The sequence below is a fragment of the Mustela lutreola genome, chromosome X, assembly GCF_030435805.1.
Source record: "Mustela lutreola isolate mMusLut2 chromosome X, mMusLut2.pri, whole genome shotgun sequence".
NCBI classification, from domain to species: Eukaryota; Metazoa; Chordata; class Mammalia; order Carnivora; family Mustelidae; genus Mustela; species Mustela lutreola.
Genome location: NC_081308.1, coordinates 90,799,617 through 90,819,922, shown reverse-complemented (window position 1 = coordinate 90,819,922; position 20,306 = coordinate 90,799,617). Strand labels below are relative to the sequence as shown.

At 35.0% G+C, this 20,306-nt stretch overlaps 1 protein-coding gene across 1 annotated transcript in view; it reads right to left on the bottom strand.

The window, feature by feature from the left end:
• Window positions 1–20,306, bottom strand: part of NRK (Nik related kinase) — a 135,417-nt gene that overhangs the window by 11,864 nt on the left and 103,247 nt on the right. Inside the window, exons 17-25 of the mRNA XM_059158136.1 lie at window positions 19,679–19,773; window positions 18,325–18,689; window positions 16,439–16,775; window positions 12,773–12,956; window positions 12,161–12,316; window positions 9,147–9,290; window positions 6,479–6,637; window positions 1,763–1,867; window positions 8–150 (exon numbers count right to left, since the gene is read on the bottom strand). Of these exons, the coding sequence (XP_059014119.1) occupies window positions 8–150; window positions 1,763–1,867; window positions 6,479–6,637; window positions 9,147–9,290; window positions 12,161–12,316; window positions 12,773–12,956; window positions 16,439–16,775; window positions 18,325–18,689; window positions 19,679–19,773 (1,688 nt within the window). The remainder of the gene's footprint in view (window positions 1–7; window positions 151–1,762; window positions 1,868–6,478; window positions 6,638–9,146; window positions 9,291–12,160; window positions 12,317–12,772; window positions 12,957–16,438; window positions 16,776–18,324; window positions 18,690–19,678; window positions 19,774–20,306) is intronic.

Below are 20,306 nucleotides of genomic sequence, written 5' to 3'. Positions count from 1 at the left end.
TCCTTGCCTTGAGCTTCAGCAAATGAAGGAGCTCATCTGGTCTCTTAAACCGGTTCGCTGGATCAGCTGCCTGTATTTTTGCCAGTATTCGTATATAGGCTTCATAGGACATGTAGTCTCCTTCAGAGTCTGCTGATTGATCAATGCATACTTGGTAGGGAATGAAAAAGGCCAGACATGTTAACCTACCATAGACTGGATGTACTCTAGGCTCCTATGGTTCCTAGTCCAAAGAAACAAAAAGCCAAACAGGATTCATTGCCAAGTTCAGGTCACTGTAGAGGACTGGACATCCCAGGATTCACCATATTGTAGCCATGAGGTGAGATTCAAGAACTGGAAGGAGGACTTAGACCAGAAACTGTATATCAATCTAGACAGACTGTTGGTACTTATCTTCTATATTTTCCAGCTCCATATCAGGCAGCTCTGACCAATCAGCAGACAGCCAAGAACAAACCCATATCCAAATACGGAGAGCTGATCCAAGGCCCAATTTAGGGAGATCAGATCAGAGATATAATTTGTGTCAGACACAGATTGTGTATATTATAGTCTGTGCTATTTACAAATGAACATATTTATTGTACAAATAGACATAGAGGGGTAGTCATAAAAATTAGTCCATCTTTATTGCATACATGTGATGTTTTGGCTGCAAAATATAGCATGTAAGCAGACCTTGATCTAAGATACAAAAATATATCACAAATACCTTGCTGGAGTCTATCGTGACGTGTCCTTAATCAGTGCTTTGTAAAAACTTGTCCATGGACCAACTAGTTCAAAGCCAACTGGAACATTTGCTAAAAATATAGATTCCCAGGCCACACTCCAGACCTACTAATTCAGCCTGAGGTTGGGTCTGACATCTAAACTTTTAACAAATGCTCCAAATTATTTTGATGTACACTCCAGATTAGGGGTTACTGGACTCTATATAATGCTCCCAGTTCATTAATCAGTCCTCACTGTTATGGAATAAACACAAAATAATCCTATTGACATAGAATTCTGGAGTATTATTAAAAATAATAAAGATAAAAAGAATCCCCAGCTTATGAGATGAGATTAAAAAGTCATTAGCAACTTAACTGTTAGGGACACCAACTGGTTACCTTAAGAGGCTGATCCATAGAAGTTCAGTTAAACCATAATAAAGGTGGAAATATTACTGGTAATCCAAATAAGCCTAACCACCATTCCTTGTAATAGTTCTGGAGAGAAATGTGTTTAGAGTTCCAGCTTGGAAGAAATATAGACCCGCCCTTCCCTTTCCTCCCCACCCCCATCTATTGTAGCCCTGGTAATTAGAGCAAAGTCTTCCTCTTCCCTCATTCCTCTTCCAATGGGGATCCCCCTTCTACCATTGCCACACCTTTCCTTACCTTCCCATCTTCTCTCCACCCCCCACTAAGAGAGAACAGGGACTTTCTAGCTTCAAGTCATTGGGATGGCACCAAAAGGCTGTGTTTGGGGCTCTAGAAGAGAAGGTCTTCACGTTGACTACGGGAATTGGGAGTGAGAAGCTGGTAGGGAGGTCCTTTAAGGGGAGGGATCAAGGATTTCCCTCACATTCTCCCTTGCTGTGGTGCCTGTGAATTATCTAATAAAGGGTTAAATGATAATTATTGACATGGTATAGTTACATTACATTAACTGTAGAAGAATGGTATACATTTTTGCTACTATATTTCAAAATATTGCTCTGTTTACAATTTCTCAAAAGAAAACCATATGATCCAAAGAAGGAGGAGACCACTTACTTTAATAGCAGTGCTTTCATCGAAGGACTTTGGTGCCCAAGCATAAAGGTGAATTGATGATTTCAAAGCAATTGCAATATATGTTGTTTCTTCATGCTGAACTACAATGATAAAATACAGAGAAGTAACAATGCCACAGAGTTAACAAGAACACTGTAGTATTTGTGTTAGTAATGAAAAATATCATAACTACAAAATAAGAGTGCAGATCATATATTTTTAGAAAAGCTATTTACTTTCAATTTGATGCCCCCCAAAAGGTGACAAGACTATCTAGTCTTATGAAGTGTATGTATTAGCCTTTAAGAGCACTCTATACACTGAAAACCATAGAACGTTGTTGAAGGGAATTAAAGAAGACTTAAATTAATGGAAAGATTTCCTCTGTTAATGGATGGGTAGACTTAACATTGTTAAGAGGCCAATACATGGATGAACCTAGAGGGTATTGGTTTTTTTTTTAAGATTTTATTTATTTATTTGACAGAGACCACAAGTAGGCAGAGAGGAAGGCAGAGAGAGGAGGAAGCAGGCTTCCTGCTAAGCAGAGAGCCTGATGCTGGGCTCCATCCCAGGACCCTGGGATTATGACCTGAGCTGAAGGCAAAGGCTTTAACCAACTGAGTCACCCTGGTGCCCCACCTAGTGGGTATTCTGCTAAGTGAAATAAGTTACACTGAGAAAGACTTATACTTATGACTTCATGTGTAATCTAAAAAGCAAAATGAATAAACAAACAAAAGAATCAGACCTATAAATTCAGAGATCAAACTAATAGTTACCAGAAGGAAAGCATGTGGAGGATGGGCAAAATGGGTGAAGGGGAGTGGGAGATATAAGTCTCCAGTTAGGGAAAGAATAAATCATGGAAATGAAAGGTACAACATAGGGAATATGATAAATGATATTATAATAATGTTGTATGGCGACAGATGTTAACTACATTTGTGATGAACACAGCATAAAACACAGAATTTGAAGCACTATGTTTTACACCTGAAACTAATGTAACATTAGGTATCAACTATATTTAAAAAATTCAGCTGAGCCCTGGTCAGCTCAAAGACTTGGGAGAAAAAAATAAATCACTTTTGCTTTAAGTCACTAAATAAATAAAATAAGAAAAATGTCAGTATTTCAAAAATGGGAGAGTATTACCCGAAATGATTTATGGATTCAATGAAATTGCTATTAAAATCCAATGGCCTCTTATGCAGAAAGGGAAATGTGGATCCTAAAATCCACATGGAATTGGAAGAGGCCCCAAATAGCCAAAATAATTGTGAAAAAAGAAAAACAAAGTTGGATGACTCATACTTCCCAAATTCAAAATTTACTAAAAGCTAGAGCAATCAAGAGTGTTGTCCTGAGATAAAGATAAATACATAGATCAAGAGACTAAAACTGGGAGTTTGCAAATAAACCCATACATTTATGGTCAGTGGGTATCCTGATCATTCAGTTGGGAAAGAATACTCTTTTCAACAAATGGCACTGGGACAACTGAATATTCACATACAAAAGAATAAGTTGGACCTCTCACCTCACACCATATACGGCAACTAATTCAGAAGGGTCAAAGACCTACGGGTCAAAGATCTAAAACTATAAAACTCTGAGAAGCATACATAGGGGTAGATATTCATGGCATATATAGGGATAGATATTCATGGCAATGGATTTTTATATTTGACATGAAAAGCATAAGCAGCAAGAGGAAAAAAAATATAAATTGGGTTTCATCCAAACTAAAATTTGGGGGTATCAAACGACACTGTCAAGAAAATGAAAAGACAACCTATGAAATGGGAGAAAATATCTGAAAATCATATATCTGATAAGCTCCTAGGATCCAGAATATATAGAATGCTTACAACTCAATACCAAAAATATGATAGATAGATAGATAGATAGGTAGAAGACACATACATGCATATATACATAGTTGACAACATTAGCTATCAGGGAAATATAAATCAATACTACAATAAGATGCCACTTCACACTCACTTAGATACCTAGAATCAAAAGACAGACATCTACAAATGTTGGCAACGATGAAGAGTAAATGGGAGTCTCCATACTTATGGCAATGGAAAATAGCACAGCCACTTTGAAAAACAGTGTGGCAGTACTATCCAAGAGAAAGGAAATATATATAAACAATGGATATATAAAAATTGCATAAACAAAAGGTGTATCTATGCAATGCAATACTATTCAGCAGTAAAAAGCAAGTACTGATACAGGCTATAGCATGCATGAACCTTGAAAACGTTATACTAAGTGACAGACGTCTATCACAAAGACCATATATGATTCCATTTAAGTAAACTGTCCAGAAAAGAAAAAAAATGGAGCCAAGGAAAGTAGATCAGTGGTTATTTAGGACTGTGAGGAGAATAAGGTGAATATTAAGAAGGGTGGAATGTGAAGTGATTGCTAATGGCTATGGGGGTTCTTTTGGGGATAATGAATATGGGATTATGATAATGGTTTACACAACTCCATAAACATACTAAAAACCATTGATTGTACATTTCTAAATGGGTACATTTTTGATATATAAATTATTCCAATGCAGGTGTTTGTTAAAAAGAAAAGAGAAAAAAAGAATAAGAAGTATATGCTTTCTCTCATATAGACTTTCTGATTCCTATGGAATATGTTGGCCTACTTGCTAGATTTATATTTTGTACCAAAAGCCTTCTTCCTTGGCAGAAACATTGCTTCTGTCCTTTCTAGTCAGATTTCATCAGAGACCAAATATAAGGCTTCTCTTTCTATCCCCCTTCTCTTATTCATATTCTCTCTCTCTGATTCTAGTTATTTTATCTTTCTCTTTTACACTGTCACCAAGCCGGTCAAAGAAGCATGATAAATTAACCACCAACAAGCAAAGAAATTTTCTGTTAAACTAACATTTCCTATAATTTTAATACATGGCAGTAATTGGTGTCAATCAATTCTTTTATGGATCTTGAAAGGCTATGAAAACTCGATGCAAGTATGAGTACATGGCTGTCTTACTGTATGAAGATGCTATTGTTTCACCTGCCAGTAGACAAAAGTTTCTGGTTGTTATAAGAGGTGGGGAGGGCTAGAATGGGGACAGCCAGGAAAACACATCTTAACTAGTCCATCTCCTTAGCAAGAACACAGATTTGTAAGGTATTATTGTAATTCATTTTTGTAAACTCTTACTGAATTAAAAGAATTTACAAGTTAATAAGATACAGGCAGTTCTGCTACATAAGCTCCTTGTTTTTTTTTTTTTTTAAAGATTTTATTTATTTATTTGACAGAGAGAGATCACAAGCAGGCAGAGAGGCAGGCAGAGAGAAAGAGAGGGAAGCAGGCTCCCCGCTGAGCAGAGAGCCCGATGCGGGACTCGATTCCAGGACCACGAGACCATGACCCGAGCCGAAAGCAGCGGCTCAACCCACTGAGACACCCAGGCGCCCCCCATAAACTCCTTGTTTAACATCTGGGGAACTCTTTCATCTTTGGCTACCAAATACATATGATTTGGAGGAGAGCAGTGATACATAAAACTAGACGAAAGTAGTGTACTTAATTCCTGGTTTGTTTGGGTTCTCGTTTCTCCTTTTTTTTTTAAAGATTTTATTTATTTATTTGACAGAGAGAAATCACAAGTAGATGGAGAGGCAGGCAGAGAGAGAGGGAAGCAGGCTCTCCGCTGAGCAGAGAGCCCGATGCGGGACTCGATCCCAGGACTCTGAGATCATGACCTGAGCCGAAGGCAGCGGCTTAACCCACTGAGCCACCCAGGCGCCCCTCGTTTCTCCTTTTAATGGTGTATGACTACTTATATACACAGATGCAGAAATCTATTCTGGAAAAGCCCTTATATGCAAAAGAGAAATGATCAGTCAGAATAACAATAACCTGCTAAAACTCATATTATATGATTCCAACTATCTCTTACCTATGCCAGTGGCTCTGTCTGAAGGGATAATTAATGAAAAGGAAAGAAGAAAGAAAACACAGGCTGATAATAGAGGGGATTTGCTTCAGAAACAGAATAGAATGGGATAATACCACTTTCTAGTTGTTGACAAATGAGAGACAGTTTCTGAGACCATGGAGCTATGACTTCATTTTATAGTGAATGGTTGTAAACAGAACATAAGAAAAAACACTAATTAGACAGAAAATACATAGCAATTATACCCATAAATATTGACAGTGGGAGCAAGAGCCAGTAGACCACAGAAGAATTTTCTTTCAGATTCATTGCAAAGCTTCCTGGTCACTATTAAGATAAATTTTCCAATTTAAGGAAGTGGAATGATTATGTAATTCTATTTTACAACTGTTCCAAGGAAAGATAATATCATATGAATCTCCTTGCAGGTTATTGAAGATGCATCAAGAACATTTATATGGTTGGAGTTATATAAAGCAAGAAAGAAGTATCAATTTATCTGGACAATGAGAGTGACTGGGAAGGGGAGAAAGATGAGAAAGTAAACCAAACTTCAATAGCTTTTTAAGTTAAACGATATTTTCTCAACAACTATGATGGTGGCATGGGGGACCTAGAAATTGTTTCAGTGAAATTCACTCATTTTTGTATAGGAAGTTGCAAATTATTTTCATTATCTACTTTGCCTCTCACAATAATGTACTTCACTAACTGAAAGAAAGCAAACTTTATATAGCTATAGTAAACATAAAATGGGACTTACGGACACTGAAGTGTTCACATCCTGTCAACTTATCAATAGCTTTACAGGCTTCCTCTGTCTTTAGCATTTCCTCTTGTCTTCTTTTACTTTCTGGATCATCATTCAAAATCTTGTTCCTCAGCCAGGTCAAATGATACACCCTAAGTCTGTTCTTATGGCCTAAATAAGATGGAGTGTTTTTATTCAGTCTATTTTTTTCATATATTAGAAAAACAAAACAATAAATGTATTTGGCCTTTAACTAAATATTCTCATTAAAGTAGAACGCACTTTTAGAAAAAACTACACTACTAGGTTTTTCCCTTCAGAGTTTTTAAATATGATAGCAAAGTCTTTCTAAGCCTCTCACTTCCAAGAGATAGTCAAAATACCTATCAGCTACTTATGTGCCTGTCTGAAGAGAAGTAAAATACTTCTTTGGGACAGGATAAGACTGCCATGGTACAGCAACAGAATTACCATCCATTCATTTATACTTTGACTTTTATCTAAGTCATGATCCCTCTGGGATTCGGAGACCCAGAAGCTGTTATTGGTAGTGCGTATGTATGAGACGGACGTCTGATTTATTGACTGCTAGGAATACAGGGCTAGTGGGAAGGGTCTCTTTGTGCTCTTTCATTCCATCACACTTAAAAAATAAAAGCTTTATTATTTTTTTCTCAATCACATTTATCTTTGTTGCTAATTTCGTAATTGTAAACCCCAGCAAATTCTTACAATTCCTTCAGGAAAAACAAGCCATTGAATTACACACTTGTTTTCATATTTAGTGACTTTGTATTCATTTTTTACAGTTTATTGTTACAAAATTTCTAGGCCTAACAATAAGATTATTACTTATGTGATTAATTTTATATATGTTTTTACATGACATTTTTAAAGCAAAATTAGAATTCAGACATCTATGTGTATTTCCATTCTAATCTTAAGTGGTAGAATAAATTTACACTCTAAACTATTAGGTATCTTTCTACACTGATGTTCTCAGTATTATTTGATGCAAAAATAATCTACATTTGACAAAAATTTAAGCATTAAAAAGGGCACATTTGGGTTAGAGAAAGCTGGATAAAAATTAAAGAGATCTTATCCAGATGTGCAGTCTCTAAGCCACCTAGATGTTTTCAAAATCTAAATATTACATCTGTGTACCTCAAACAATTATAAATGAATAAAATGAAACATGATAAAAAATCATGAAGCTTTAGCAAATCTATACAGGATTTTCTCCCCTAACCAAAACTTAAAGCAAAGTTAATAATTTTTAGGTATATACGTAATCATTAATTAATGTGCCATATAGCTATTAGGTATAGACAGGAAACACACAAACACATATAAATAACTTTAAATTAGCATCATTTTTTTCTACAGTTAAACCTTTTTTTAACTTTTCTATCCTCTTGTCAGTTGTCTTTTGCCTATAGTTGACTTCAGTACTAATGTTTTCTAATACCAGGTAATGTTTACTAATGACAATTATTACTAACATCTGTTTATTTGCTCTCTCGTATTCAGAGATTCGGGTTCTGGCTGACCAAAACTAAGAAGTTCAATTACTATGTGGGAGGAAGGGTATCCATTCTCATTACTAATCCTGTCTGTAGATACTCATGATATGGTGTTGTCAGGGACAACAGAGTTTCATTTTTGTCCAATTATTGTCTACTTTGTTCTTTGTTGTTTCTAACACATTACAAGAAAGTATATGATGGATGTGGTCATCTGCACATGGGTGGGTGAAATTGTGAGTTGTAAAATTGCAAGTGGATACTCAGAAAAGACCTGAAAGATGTAAATGACTTGTTTTTTTCTCTTATCAAATAACCTAGGTGAGGTGCATCACAATCAAATATCCAGACACCAAAGGAGTGTGAGAAGTTAGTTTAAACTGTAAATAGAATGACCCAGCAATTGTACTACAATGTATTTACTCCAAAGATACAAATGTAGTGAAAAGAAGGGGCACATGCACCCAATGTGCATAGCAGCAATGGCCACAACAGCCAAATTGTGGAAGGAGCCGAGGTATCTTTCAACAGATGAATGGGTAAAGAAGATGTGGTTTGGATATACAATGGAATATTACTCAGTCATCGGAATGGATGAATACCCACCGTTTGTATCGACATGGGTGGAACTGGAGGGGGTTATGCTAAGTGAAGTAAGTTAAGCAAAGTAAGACAATTATCATATGGTTTCACTCATATGTGGAATATAAGCATTAGTGCGGAAGACCATAGGGGAAAGGAGGGAAATCTGAAGGGGGAAAAATCAGAGAAGGAGATGAACCATGAGAGACTATGGACCCCAGGAAAAAAACTGAGGGTTTCAGAGGGGGAGGGTGTTGAGGGAAGGGGTAGTAGGGTTATGGGTATTAAAGAGGGCACGTGTTACAATGAGCACTGGGTGTTATGGGTAACTTAAGAATCTTTTAACACTACCTCAAAAACTAATGATGTACTATACAGTGGTTAACTGAACATAATAAAAAAATAAACTATAAATAGATAAGAAAACATAAGTAGGGAAGTTTGGTGTCCCAATTTAAGGTTATATTTAAAGTGCTTTCCTATGAATACTTTTACCTAAGAAAGTCTTTAGCCTAGTTTGGAACCTAATTAATCTACATAATTACTTAGCTAATTTTAGTTCTTAAACAAACCGGAGATGGTAATCAGCAAATTGAGTGGCTCTACAACTTGAATCTGACGGAATGGTCTTCGCTTTATCAGTTTAATGATGTCTGCCTTTCCACTTCTGTCCATCAGATACAGATTAGATCGGGTTCCCAACAGCAAATTCACTCCTGTTTGCATATAAAAAGAAGGTGCTATATTAGTTCAGATTATATTTTTATAATTGAATTTATATTAGCACTTTTGCAATTACAGTGTGCTGGTCTATGCAAAAATGACATATCACTTTAGGCTAATGTTAACCTCATACTGTGTAACAATGAACTCTACCAATAAAACAAATTTCTCTGAAATACATTAAAATGTAGAAGACAATAACTTCTGGCAATATTTCTACTGGCTGGTGCCTGGCGAGGCATCTCAAAGGGAGAACTTTATAAATATCTCACCACCCTTTAGCGGAATCCTAAACTTTATAAAAATCAGTCAGCCTTTTTGAAAATTACCATTAAACATAAAGGATGTCTAGTGAATATGAAGAATTCAATTCGGTTGATTCCTCATTCTTAATTATAACTAAGGGCTTAATGCTTTTACAGTACTTATATGAAAATTATTTTTAAATTGGGTGAGTCTGTTCATGCATATATTAAAAAACTTACATTGCAAAGTACCTGCCTGTGAAAGTAATTCCTACTTTTATGTATCTAAATTCCTACATTCTGATCTTTGTCTGCTGGCTCTATTCATTCAAATATAAACACCGTTAAAAAGATTGAATGAAAGGGCTGAAATAGAAGATTAAGATAAATTATAATATACTTCAAACCACTGTGGGAGTTTTCCCCATAACCTGAGACATAGGAAAAATGTAGCCAAGTAATATAATGGAGAGCACTTCAGTGTTTTCCTTTTACTTGGAGACTATTTGTATTTCAAAGATATAAGGAAAAAAGACAAGTGTTTCTGCTTTCATTTTTCTATTCTGTCCTTTACCAGCTCTCTAAATAAAGACTTGTTGCAGATTTAGGAATTGCATTTACTCTCAAAGAGGAATCATAGAGGGAGGGGAAAATACAGTCCATTTTGACTGCAATTTTTTTATTTTTCAAAATACAAAACCATGAGTTATAAAAATGAATTATTAGACATTAATTAGATCTCTGGGTAGTTGATGGACTGAAATGATAATGCGGTAAACTCTGCTTTCTTGTTATCTGACACAATACAGTAACTTTGATAGTAACATATTTTTTTCTAAGTTATTCAATCATATAGCTATAATGTTTGCTACACTGCTCTATTTTTAATTTAAAATTCTGTCTTCTGTTCAAACATGCAGTAAGCAAAATCTATGAAATTGCAAGTCAGAGGTTGGCATTTACTTTGAATTTCTTCCCTCCCATTTATTTATTCTGTTTCATTTATGATTCACACTGGCTTGAGGAAAAATATTGTCAGAGCCCTACTAATATGGTTATAATTCTTCTAGAGTAAAGGAATGAAAAAAAATCTATCAAAGTTAAGACATTATCAAAGGTCGTACAGATAGCTAATAGACACATGAAAAGATACTCAACGTCACTCATCATCAGGGAAATACAAATCAAACTACAATAAGATACCACCTCAAACCTGTCAGAATGGCTAAAATTAACAACACAGGAAATAACAGATGTCGGTGAGGATTTGGTGAAAGGGGAACCCTCTTATTACTTTTGGTGGGAATGCAGTCTGGTACAACCACTCTAGAAAATAGTATGGAGGTTCCATAAAAAGTTAAAGCTAGAACTACCCTATAATCCAGAAATGGCACTACTAGGTATTTACCCAAAGAATATAAACATACTAATTCAAGGGGCTACATACACCTCAATGTTTACAGCAGCATTATCAATAGCCAAATTATGGATATAGCCCAAGTGTCCATTGACCAAGGAATGGATAAAGAAGAAGAGGTATAAACACACACACACACACACACACACACACACACACACACACACACAGGAATATTACTCAGCCACCAAAAATAATGAAATCTTGCCATTTGCAATGATGTAGTTGGAGCTAGAGAGTATTATGCTAAGTGAAATAATTCAGTCAGAGAAAGATAAACATGATTTCACTCATTTGTGAAATTTAAGGAAAAAAAACCATATGAACATAAGGGGATGAAAAAGAAAGAGAGAGAGGCAAACCATAAAAGAGAACAAACTGAAGGTTGCTTAACAGAAGGTGGTAGGGGGCTGGGTTAAATGGGTGATGGGCATTAAGGAGGGCAATTGTTGTAATGAGCACTGGGTGTTATATATAAGTGATGAATCACTAAATTCTCTTCCTGAAACTAATATGACACTATATGTTAACTAACTAGAGTTTAGATAAGAACTTGAAACATTACAAAAGAGACATTATTGAAAGAACTTTCTCTACAAATCCACAAAATTATTTAAAAAACAAGAACATACAGAAATATGTCCTGTAATACCTCATTAGTTATTAAATGCTACACACCATCTGAAAGTAAAAATACTAAACTCAGTTTTTTTAAAGATTTATTTCTTTATTTGACAGAGGGAGAGAGATAGCAAGAGAGGGAACACAAGCAGGGGGAATGGGAGAGGGAGAAGCAGGCTTCCCACTAAGCAGTGAGCCCAATGTGGGGCTTGATCTCAGGCTTCTGGGATCAGGACCCAAGCTGAAGGCAGATGCCTAACAACTGAGCCACCCAGACATCCCACTAAGCTCAAATTTTTAAATAATCATAACCTAGTCCAATTTTATGTTTTATTCAAGTTAAAAAGAAAAACAGTAAAAAGGGAAGGAAGTGCAAATTCAAACACCAAACTGCCCTGAGTGAAAATAAATCAGTAAAAAAAAAAAAAGGAACATATTAGCTACTTTAAATGTATATTTTTATTTGTTTTATAATGATGTGGTAATAAGTGTTTTACATCTATGATTTTTCACAAGTTTGCTGCATTGATAAAAAATATATTCTTTTAAAAACAACTCAGTTTTAAGAAACAAAACTTACCCCACAAAGAACCGCAATAAATCTCAGAAGTGAATTCCTTCTCATACATGTGGATTAGTGGTTTTTTACATGCAGGAGACACATATAGTGGGTTAACATTGACTTCAGAGGGTCGTTTAGGTGGTTTCTCAGGTGCTTCCACCAATCCAGCATACACTGTGAAGAAGTAAGGGGAAGATACTCAGAGAAATTACTAGTGTATATACCATATGTACTTGAATGTTTCCACAAATAAGAGACATCCCAGAAAAGTTTCTTTTCCTTTACGGTATTTTATTTTTACTGGAGGTATCGTTTCTATAACTCCTAAACCATCAAATAACACAAATCATGATGGTTAAAATATATTTCTGAATATGAATATATTTCAAGTTACTGTGATAAGATTGCAGAAGAGAATCCAGATGAGATATTCAATTACTCAATTCTAGTTTAAATTCAGGTACCATAAAGCCTCAGTGAAGAGAATACCTTTTAAAGCATGTACCCATCTGAATTTATGTGAATTAAATATCAGAATGATTTCATTCTTTTCTGACCATGAACCAGTGTTCAAACACTGTAATGTGTGAACGGACTGCAGCATTTGGAGATTATATTAAATGCACTTACAGATGGCGCTGGCAAAGTCAGCATTTGCAGCTTTCCCAGAACCATTGGAAGAAGAGTGGCTGACAGAAAAACCTGATTGTGTTGATGCTTCTGATATGTCCATGCTGTTATTCTCATCATCAGGTGCTGCTAGTGCAGCACCTGAGGCAATGGCATTTGAGGCCTCGCTTCTACCACCAGGCTCCTAAAAGAAGATCGAAAATCAATTTTGACTTCATTCAGTGATTAGCTGTGAAAGAAATACAATATGCCTAGAGGTCATTTGAAAAACAGAATGCAAAATTTTAGCATCTATAATTCTGCATCCTTTGAAAATCCACATTTATCATATGAATTCATCAATGTTATCAGAAGAGAGAGAACTAACCTATATTGAAACAACTGATGTCAAAGGAAAAATTCAAGGAGCTTAAAATCCCAAGATGTGCAATTTGGGGCCTAATGTTAGTGGAATTTTTATTATATACTAGGCATACTGCTAGTTATTTTATTTACATAAAATTGAAAATCCTTAACAACAACCTAAAAAGTAAGTATAATTATCTCCATTTTACTTATAAGAAAACAAAAGCTTAGCAAAGCTAAATAATTTATTTAAATCATAAAGATAAAGTAGGGGAACCAGAGAACCAGAGTTTGAAGCCAAAGTCTGATTTCAAACGCTATGCTACGCTATGCTAAACAGCCACTTGAAAAGATAAAAAACTACCAGAGTTGGGGGTATCAATTTTACTTTGTCAAATGACAAAGCTAAAGATGGAAACACAAATTTAAGGGTGTGACTCTGCCTCACTGAAAATCTAGCTGGCTTCCATTAACTTACATAGAAGAAACTCAAGGATAAAAGCCACAAAATTTAACAGAATTTACGTGGGATGCTATATCTTGTGGAAAAACATACCAACTGTTATTGGTGAGACTGTCTGTTGATAAGCATTTATTTGCATCTAAACAGTGATTCTTTGCATTGAGAGAACTGTGCTGCCCTGTCAAAGACTTGTTTTTATGAACTTTCCAACCACAAAAATGTTATATGGTAACATGTCCTTTCAAATTAAAATGAGAGGAATGTCTACTCACTCCCTAAATATCAAAAACATTCCTTGCAATCACTGGAGATACTGGGGGAGGTATGAAGACTGTGATGGGACATCCAGATTTAAAGTCTTTAAGATAGGTAAGTAGGGAGGGAGGGTGGGAGACGGAGAAAGAGAGAGAGAGAGACTTTCCCACTCATACTGCTTTCCCGTTGGAAACTATTTAGGATGTTTCCTTCCTTCATTGATTTCTTCCATGATTATTGTGTCTATCATAAACCAAGTCCTAGGTTGGGTCCTGGGATTGGGTGAGTGGGTAAAGTAATCAATAATAGATTAAACATAGTTCCTGCCCTTTTTTCCCACATTTTAAAAAAAGATTTTATTTATTTATTTGACAGAAAGGGAGATCACAAGTAGACAGAGAGGCCGGCCGGGTGGGTCGGGGGGAAGCAGGCTCCCTGCCAAGCAGAGACCTGATGTGGGGCTTGATCGCAGGACCCTGAGATCATGACCTGAGCCAAAGGCAAAGGCTTAACCCACTGAGCCACCCAGGTGCTCCTACTGCCTGCCTTTTAAGAGTTCACAATCTAGTATGATAGAAAAACAAGTCAACAACCAAATACTATGTCACAAGTACTAAAATGAAACTATAGGCAAAATGCTCAATAATGGAGGAGAATATAATTCCATCTTGAAAAGTCAAAGATGATATATGATTTGGATCATGAGAATGACTAATTAAACAAGCAGAGAATACAAGAGGGGACAGCCTTATAGACAGAGGGAACAGCTTACACAAGGGCACTAATTCATGAAGGAACTTGGCATCTTGTAAGCCAGTTTGTGTTGATAGGTAGCAGGCTAGGAAAGTAAATTGCATTATTTCCTCTGTCCAGAATCTCACCTGTGTTTTCAGATATTTAAATACTCCCTATTAGTCAAGAATTAGTTCAAATATCATATGCCCTAGGAAATATTCTTTATGATCATTCCTATTGATCTAGCACCTGTGAAACTATTTGAGAATATTTTTAGAAAAATTTTTAATTGTGTTCAGTTAGCCAACATATAGTACATCATTAGTTTTTGATGTAGTGTTCAATGATTCATTAGTTGCATATAACACCAAGTACTCATCACCACACATACCCTCCTTAATACCCATCACCTGGTTACCACCCCCCTCCCTTCTGTAACCCTCATTTTGGTTCCCAGAGTCCAGAGTCTCTCATGGTTCGTCTCCATCTCTGATCTCTTCCCATTCAGTTTTCCCTCCCTTCCCCTATGGTCCTCCACGATATTCCTATGTTTCACATGTGAATGAAACCATATGATAATTGTCTTTCTCTGCTGGACTTATTTTACTTTACATAATCCCCTCCAGTTCTATCCATGTTGAAGCAAATCATAGGTATTCATCCTTTCTGATGGCTAAGTAGTATTCCAATGTAAATATGACCACATCTTTATTCATTCATTTGTTGAAGGGCATCTTGACTCCTTCCACAGTTTAGATATAAACAAGATGTCAGAAATAGACTTCAGGGTAGCAATCATGAAGTTAATAGCTAGGCCTGAAAAAAGCATTAGTGACAATATAAAATCTCTAAGGGCAGAAATGAGATCTAATCAGGCCATACTTAAAAATGCTATGAATGAGATACAGTCTAAACTGGATACTATTTGAATATTTTAAGCACATTTATAAAGTCAGTAATGTTTTTTGAATGATAAAATCATTGCCTAACACAATATGTTACTTACATTTAAACTGTATGTGTTAATAGTTCCTCAAAAAGTGAATATAGAATCTAACAATGGCAGTCTAGCAATTCTACATTTAGGTATTCCACTCCTGGGTAAATAGCTCAAATAATGGAAAACAGGCAATCTACAACACATAGTTATATACCGATGTTTACAGCAACATTATTCATGATAGCCAAAAGGCGAAAACAACCCAAGTGCCCATCAACAGATGAATGGATAAACAAAATGTGATATATTCATACAATAAAATATTATTCAGCGTTAAAAAGGAAGAAAATTCTGATACTTGCTACAACATGGTTGAACCTTGAAAATATTATGCTATGTGACACAAAAGGACAAATATTGTGTGATCTGGATATATAAGGTTCTTAGAAAGTAGAACAGAGGTTACTTGGGACTAGTAGGAGGGACAATAGGGAGTTAATTATTTAGTTGTTTAGGATGATGAAAAAGCTCTAGAAGTGAGTAGTAATAATGTCTGTACAACATTGTGAATGTACTTAATGCCACTGAATTGTACACTTAAAGTAGTAAAGATGGAAAATTCTGTTATGTAAATTTTACAATGATAACTTCCCAGAAAAATAAATTGTATATGTTAAGAGACACTACCTCAAATGTGTAATCTCAATAATAAAGAGATTTTGTCCCTGGAAATAAATAGGAACCATCCAAATGAGAAGAAGTTAAAATCTACAGCTATAAATTAAAATGGTTAAGGCTTTGGTTAAAAGTTAAAAATATATTTGAAATGACTGGAAATGTGACATATCACCTGAAAAAAATAAATTTACAAAGAGAAGAATTCATTGTCCTTTTCATTTTTTTTTCTTCTTTTCAAATGGTGCATTACCTCCTGTTGATGTTCAAAGTCGTGGGATGTTGGTCTCTCCAATCCTTGACTATCTGTCTCTGACAAATTTTCTCCTCCACTGAGTTCAAGGGCTCCACTTTCTTCCTTGGTACCACTGATTCCCTTACCTCCATTAACTTCCTTAACTCTTCTTCCATTGCCTATATTGGCTCCAAGTGCTTCATGGTCTCTAATGGCTACACTGCCCCCACTGGCTACATTTTCTCCATGGCCTGTACTGACTCTCTGACTTCCATAGCTGCAGCAGGTCTCTTCTCCACCATCACTTCCATCTCTACCATCTTGCTTGCAGCTTCCATCTCTGTCATAGCTTGTTCTGATAACAAGATCCAATTAATGATAGAAAGCCACTGAACAAAAATACATTTGAAAGTCAGCAAATAAAACAGAATTAGGATGTATCTGATACATATGTAGTATCTCTAGGAATGTTTTTGCTCTATGTGAACACTATTGGTATGATATGGACAAGAAAAATACCCCTATATCTTGTCAATCTTAAATACTGAATTAACACCGTAGCCACCATCAATTTCCTGACTGCACATGGATTGCAGATGGAAGAGAGCTTGCATATTTTATTAGGAACATGTGTTAGGCTAGCAGCAAAAACATGTTTTATTTTGGGGTGGTTGCTTAAATAATAGACTACATGCATTTGCAACTTCACAGCCACATAAATGATTAAGCCCCTATTTCTGGCACAACCACAATATAATTGAATACTTATTTTTTGCAATTTATTTAATTTCTGTTAATTTTAACATGGGCCTTGATTTTCTAACATGTGTATTAACTACTTTGCTAAAGAATCCCATTTATTTTTCTATTACTACCACCAGGAAATTCAGTAATATAGATCTCATTAAGATAAGATAGTCATTTATTTAGTTGCTGAAACAGCAACCTTACCAAATGTCACAATGATTTTTTGCATTAAAGACAACATATCCAGGTACCTATGATAATCCTAAAAGCAAATTTATTTGACAATGAAATTCCTGGTAGATTTTTTTAATTGACAAAAAAGAAAAAAATGTTGAATAATTTGTAGTCAGTTCTGCCATGTATATCTACCTAATAACATTTGAAGATTAACAAAACAATATATGGATTTCAATATTATAAAGTAAACAATTCTCCCACTGTTAATCATTTTTCTACAAATGTAAACATTTACTATATTAAGTAATCTTCTTTGAGAACATTTTGAATATAAACCATGTACATACAAATAAGAATACACTGGCCTGTTTAGAACAGGAGATAGAAACTATATATACATGGCAAACAACTGGTGGCATTCCAAAAATATCACTTCACTAAATATTACCACTTCTGGCAGTTGCTATGTAAGAAGATAAAATTGACTAAGTACTGAAATTAGTTATAGCAGTTTGCAGAATTCCAAAAATAATTCTGTTAGTACATTTCAGCCTAAAATTATCAAGTGAAAAATAAAGGTTACAATTCATTTTTCTCAGCAAATTTGAAGATTTTGTAGGCAAATATCAGGGCTTCCTCTTACAGCTATTAAGTGGCACACTATTTGTCACCTCATTTCATATATTCACTGTGGTTTTAGAGGGTAAGACTATTCAGTAACATTATTTTTAATAGAAACATGAATAAATGGCAGTTATAAGTAACTTAATACTTGAATACTAATAAAATATAGTATACAAAAATTCAAAATTGTTTTGCATTAAAATAATTTAAAATCTATTATTGAAAATCAACCATTTATGAATATGCAAGTGCAATTCATTCATCCTCTTGGTCATAAAATCTGAAAGTAAAACAAAGGTGCAAACAGTTCTGAAATTTTAAAACTTTGGTAGTGCAAATAATGAAGAAAAACCAACCTTGGCCAACAAGGGGCATCATCATGATTATTGGCTTTGTCATCTATAGTTCCATCATTGTCATTATCTTCATAGTCTTCACCAACATCATTAGCCAGATCAACCTTGCTATCCAAGTCAGCATTGCCATTGTCATGATCATAGGTATCCTCGTATACATCATTAGAATCAGCATCATCACCATCAGTATCAGCACCAGTATCATAGAGTTCAACATAATCACCATCCTCTTCAGGTGGCTGAATGACAGGTGCAGGAGTTAACCAATCATTCCGGAAGATTTCAGAGAGTGCATTATAGCCTACCCATTCATTTGTCAAGTAAACAGGGGGTGATATTTTTCCTACTTTAAATCCATCTGGAACCTGTGTGCACAAGAAAGGTTAATGTAGTCTCAGTAGCCTTTTATTTCCTTCTAAATTGGAAAGTTTCCATGCTGACAATATTTTAAAATACATTTTCAATTGAAGTGAAGATTTTTACTCACTAGATAAAGAAATATTTTTGTGAGGATGAGATGTTAAAACCCAAACTTCAGGCTATGATCATTAGTGGACTTTCTGGCTCACACAGGGCAAAATTTACTCTTTTTTATTACCCCTACTTCTCTAATGAGGAGTAGACATTTCATTTTGGTGACAGAATATAACAGATTATTTGGTATCCTATAGAAGATATAGTTACTTTTTTCTTTTGTTTTATTCTCTGATATTAGGATTAACACATAGTCTTAAAATTGGTATGTTAATTTTCCAGCTTAGTTTTGTACATAGGTTGTCTTGAAGTAGATCAAACACTTCTAATAAACAAATTAATATAAAGCTACCTTTATAAGTGTCATATAATCAACCTTTAGGCAATCTGAAAGAGACTGTGTATATGGTAGTAATTACAAAATAATTACAAAAATAAAATGAAATGACCTGAAATCATAGGGCAAAAACAATTGGAAGAATGTTATATGCTATCAGAGGGCATTTTATTTCTCCCAAAATGTTGTTTTATGCATTGTGTTATCATCCAAGAAATTATATTAGATGAAAAGGGAACATCTAGCTTCTACTCCTTGATTTGAGATTAGCTTCTACAAAGACCTTTTTATCACTCCTCTGAATATATTCTGGTAAAACAATGTTAATATAAAATATTTTATGATCAACTAAATGTTTCTCCACTTCAAATGTAATTTCTAGATTTCATATTCTGCATACTCACATAACAACGGAAATCTATCTTTGAAAGATTAATTAAAAAACTGAACACTTTGACCTTTCCCTCAAGTGAAGATGAAAATACACTGAAAAACATTTTTAAAAAACAGATAAATGTGTTAAGAGATAAGATGAAAACCTACGTGGACATCAACCAGCAACTTCTGATCAATAGTGGAATAAGGTGGTGATGACTGGGACCTCCTCCAGGTCACAGGACTCTCTTCCTCAGAAGAGTCTGTGGAATGACAAGAAGATATTAATAACAGCGATGATTGCAGCCATTCCCTTCACTTTTATAGTGTACAGTTTTAATAACTTGATATTTTTTCCTGTTGCCTTTTTCCATTCAGGAAATATCACCTAATAAATCCTCATTCAGCCAGGATCCTAGATTCTGTTTGTTGGGGGAGTGACAGGCTCAAGGTTTTGTTGTCTGTAGATCTATATGGCTTTTCTGTTTCAATATTAAGTGTACACTTGTTAAATATTTCTCTCTATCTGTGTAAGAAGATACCCAGTAAGACTGGTAGACAGTTGCATTTAAAATAATAATAATAATAATAATATGTACCAAGAATAGGAAGAGCTAGGTGATATCACTGGTCTCCCATATTAACCAGTAGAAAAAGAGCCCGAAAGTGTATTAGAAGATGATAGATTAGACAAAATTCTCAAGGGGAGATTTGACCCTGCAATCTTAATCCCCCAATTTACACTCAATGATATATCTTGAAGTATTTCAATAGAGTTGAAAACCAAACAACTGAA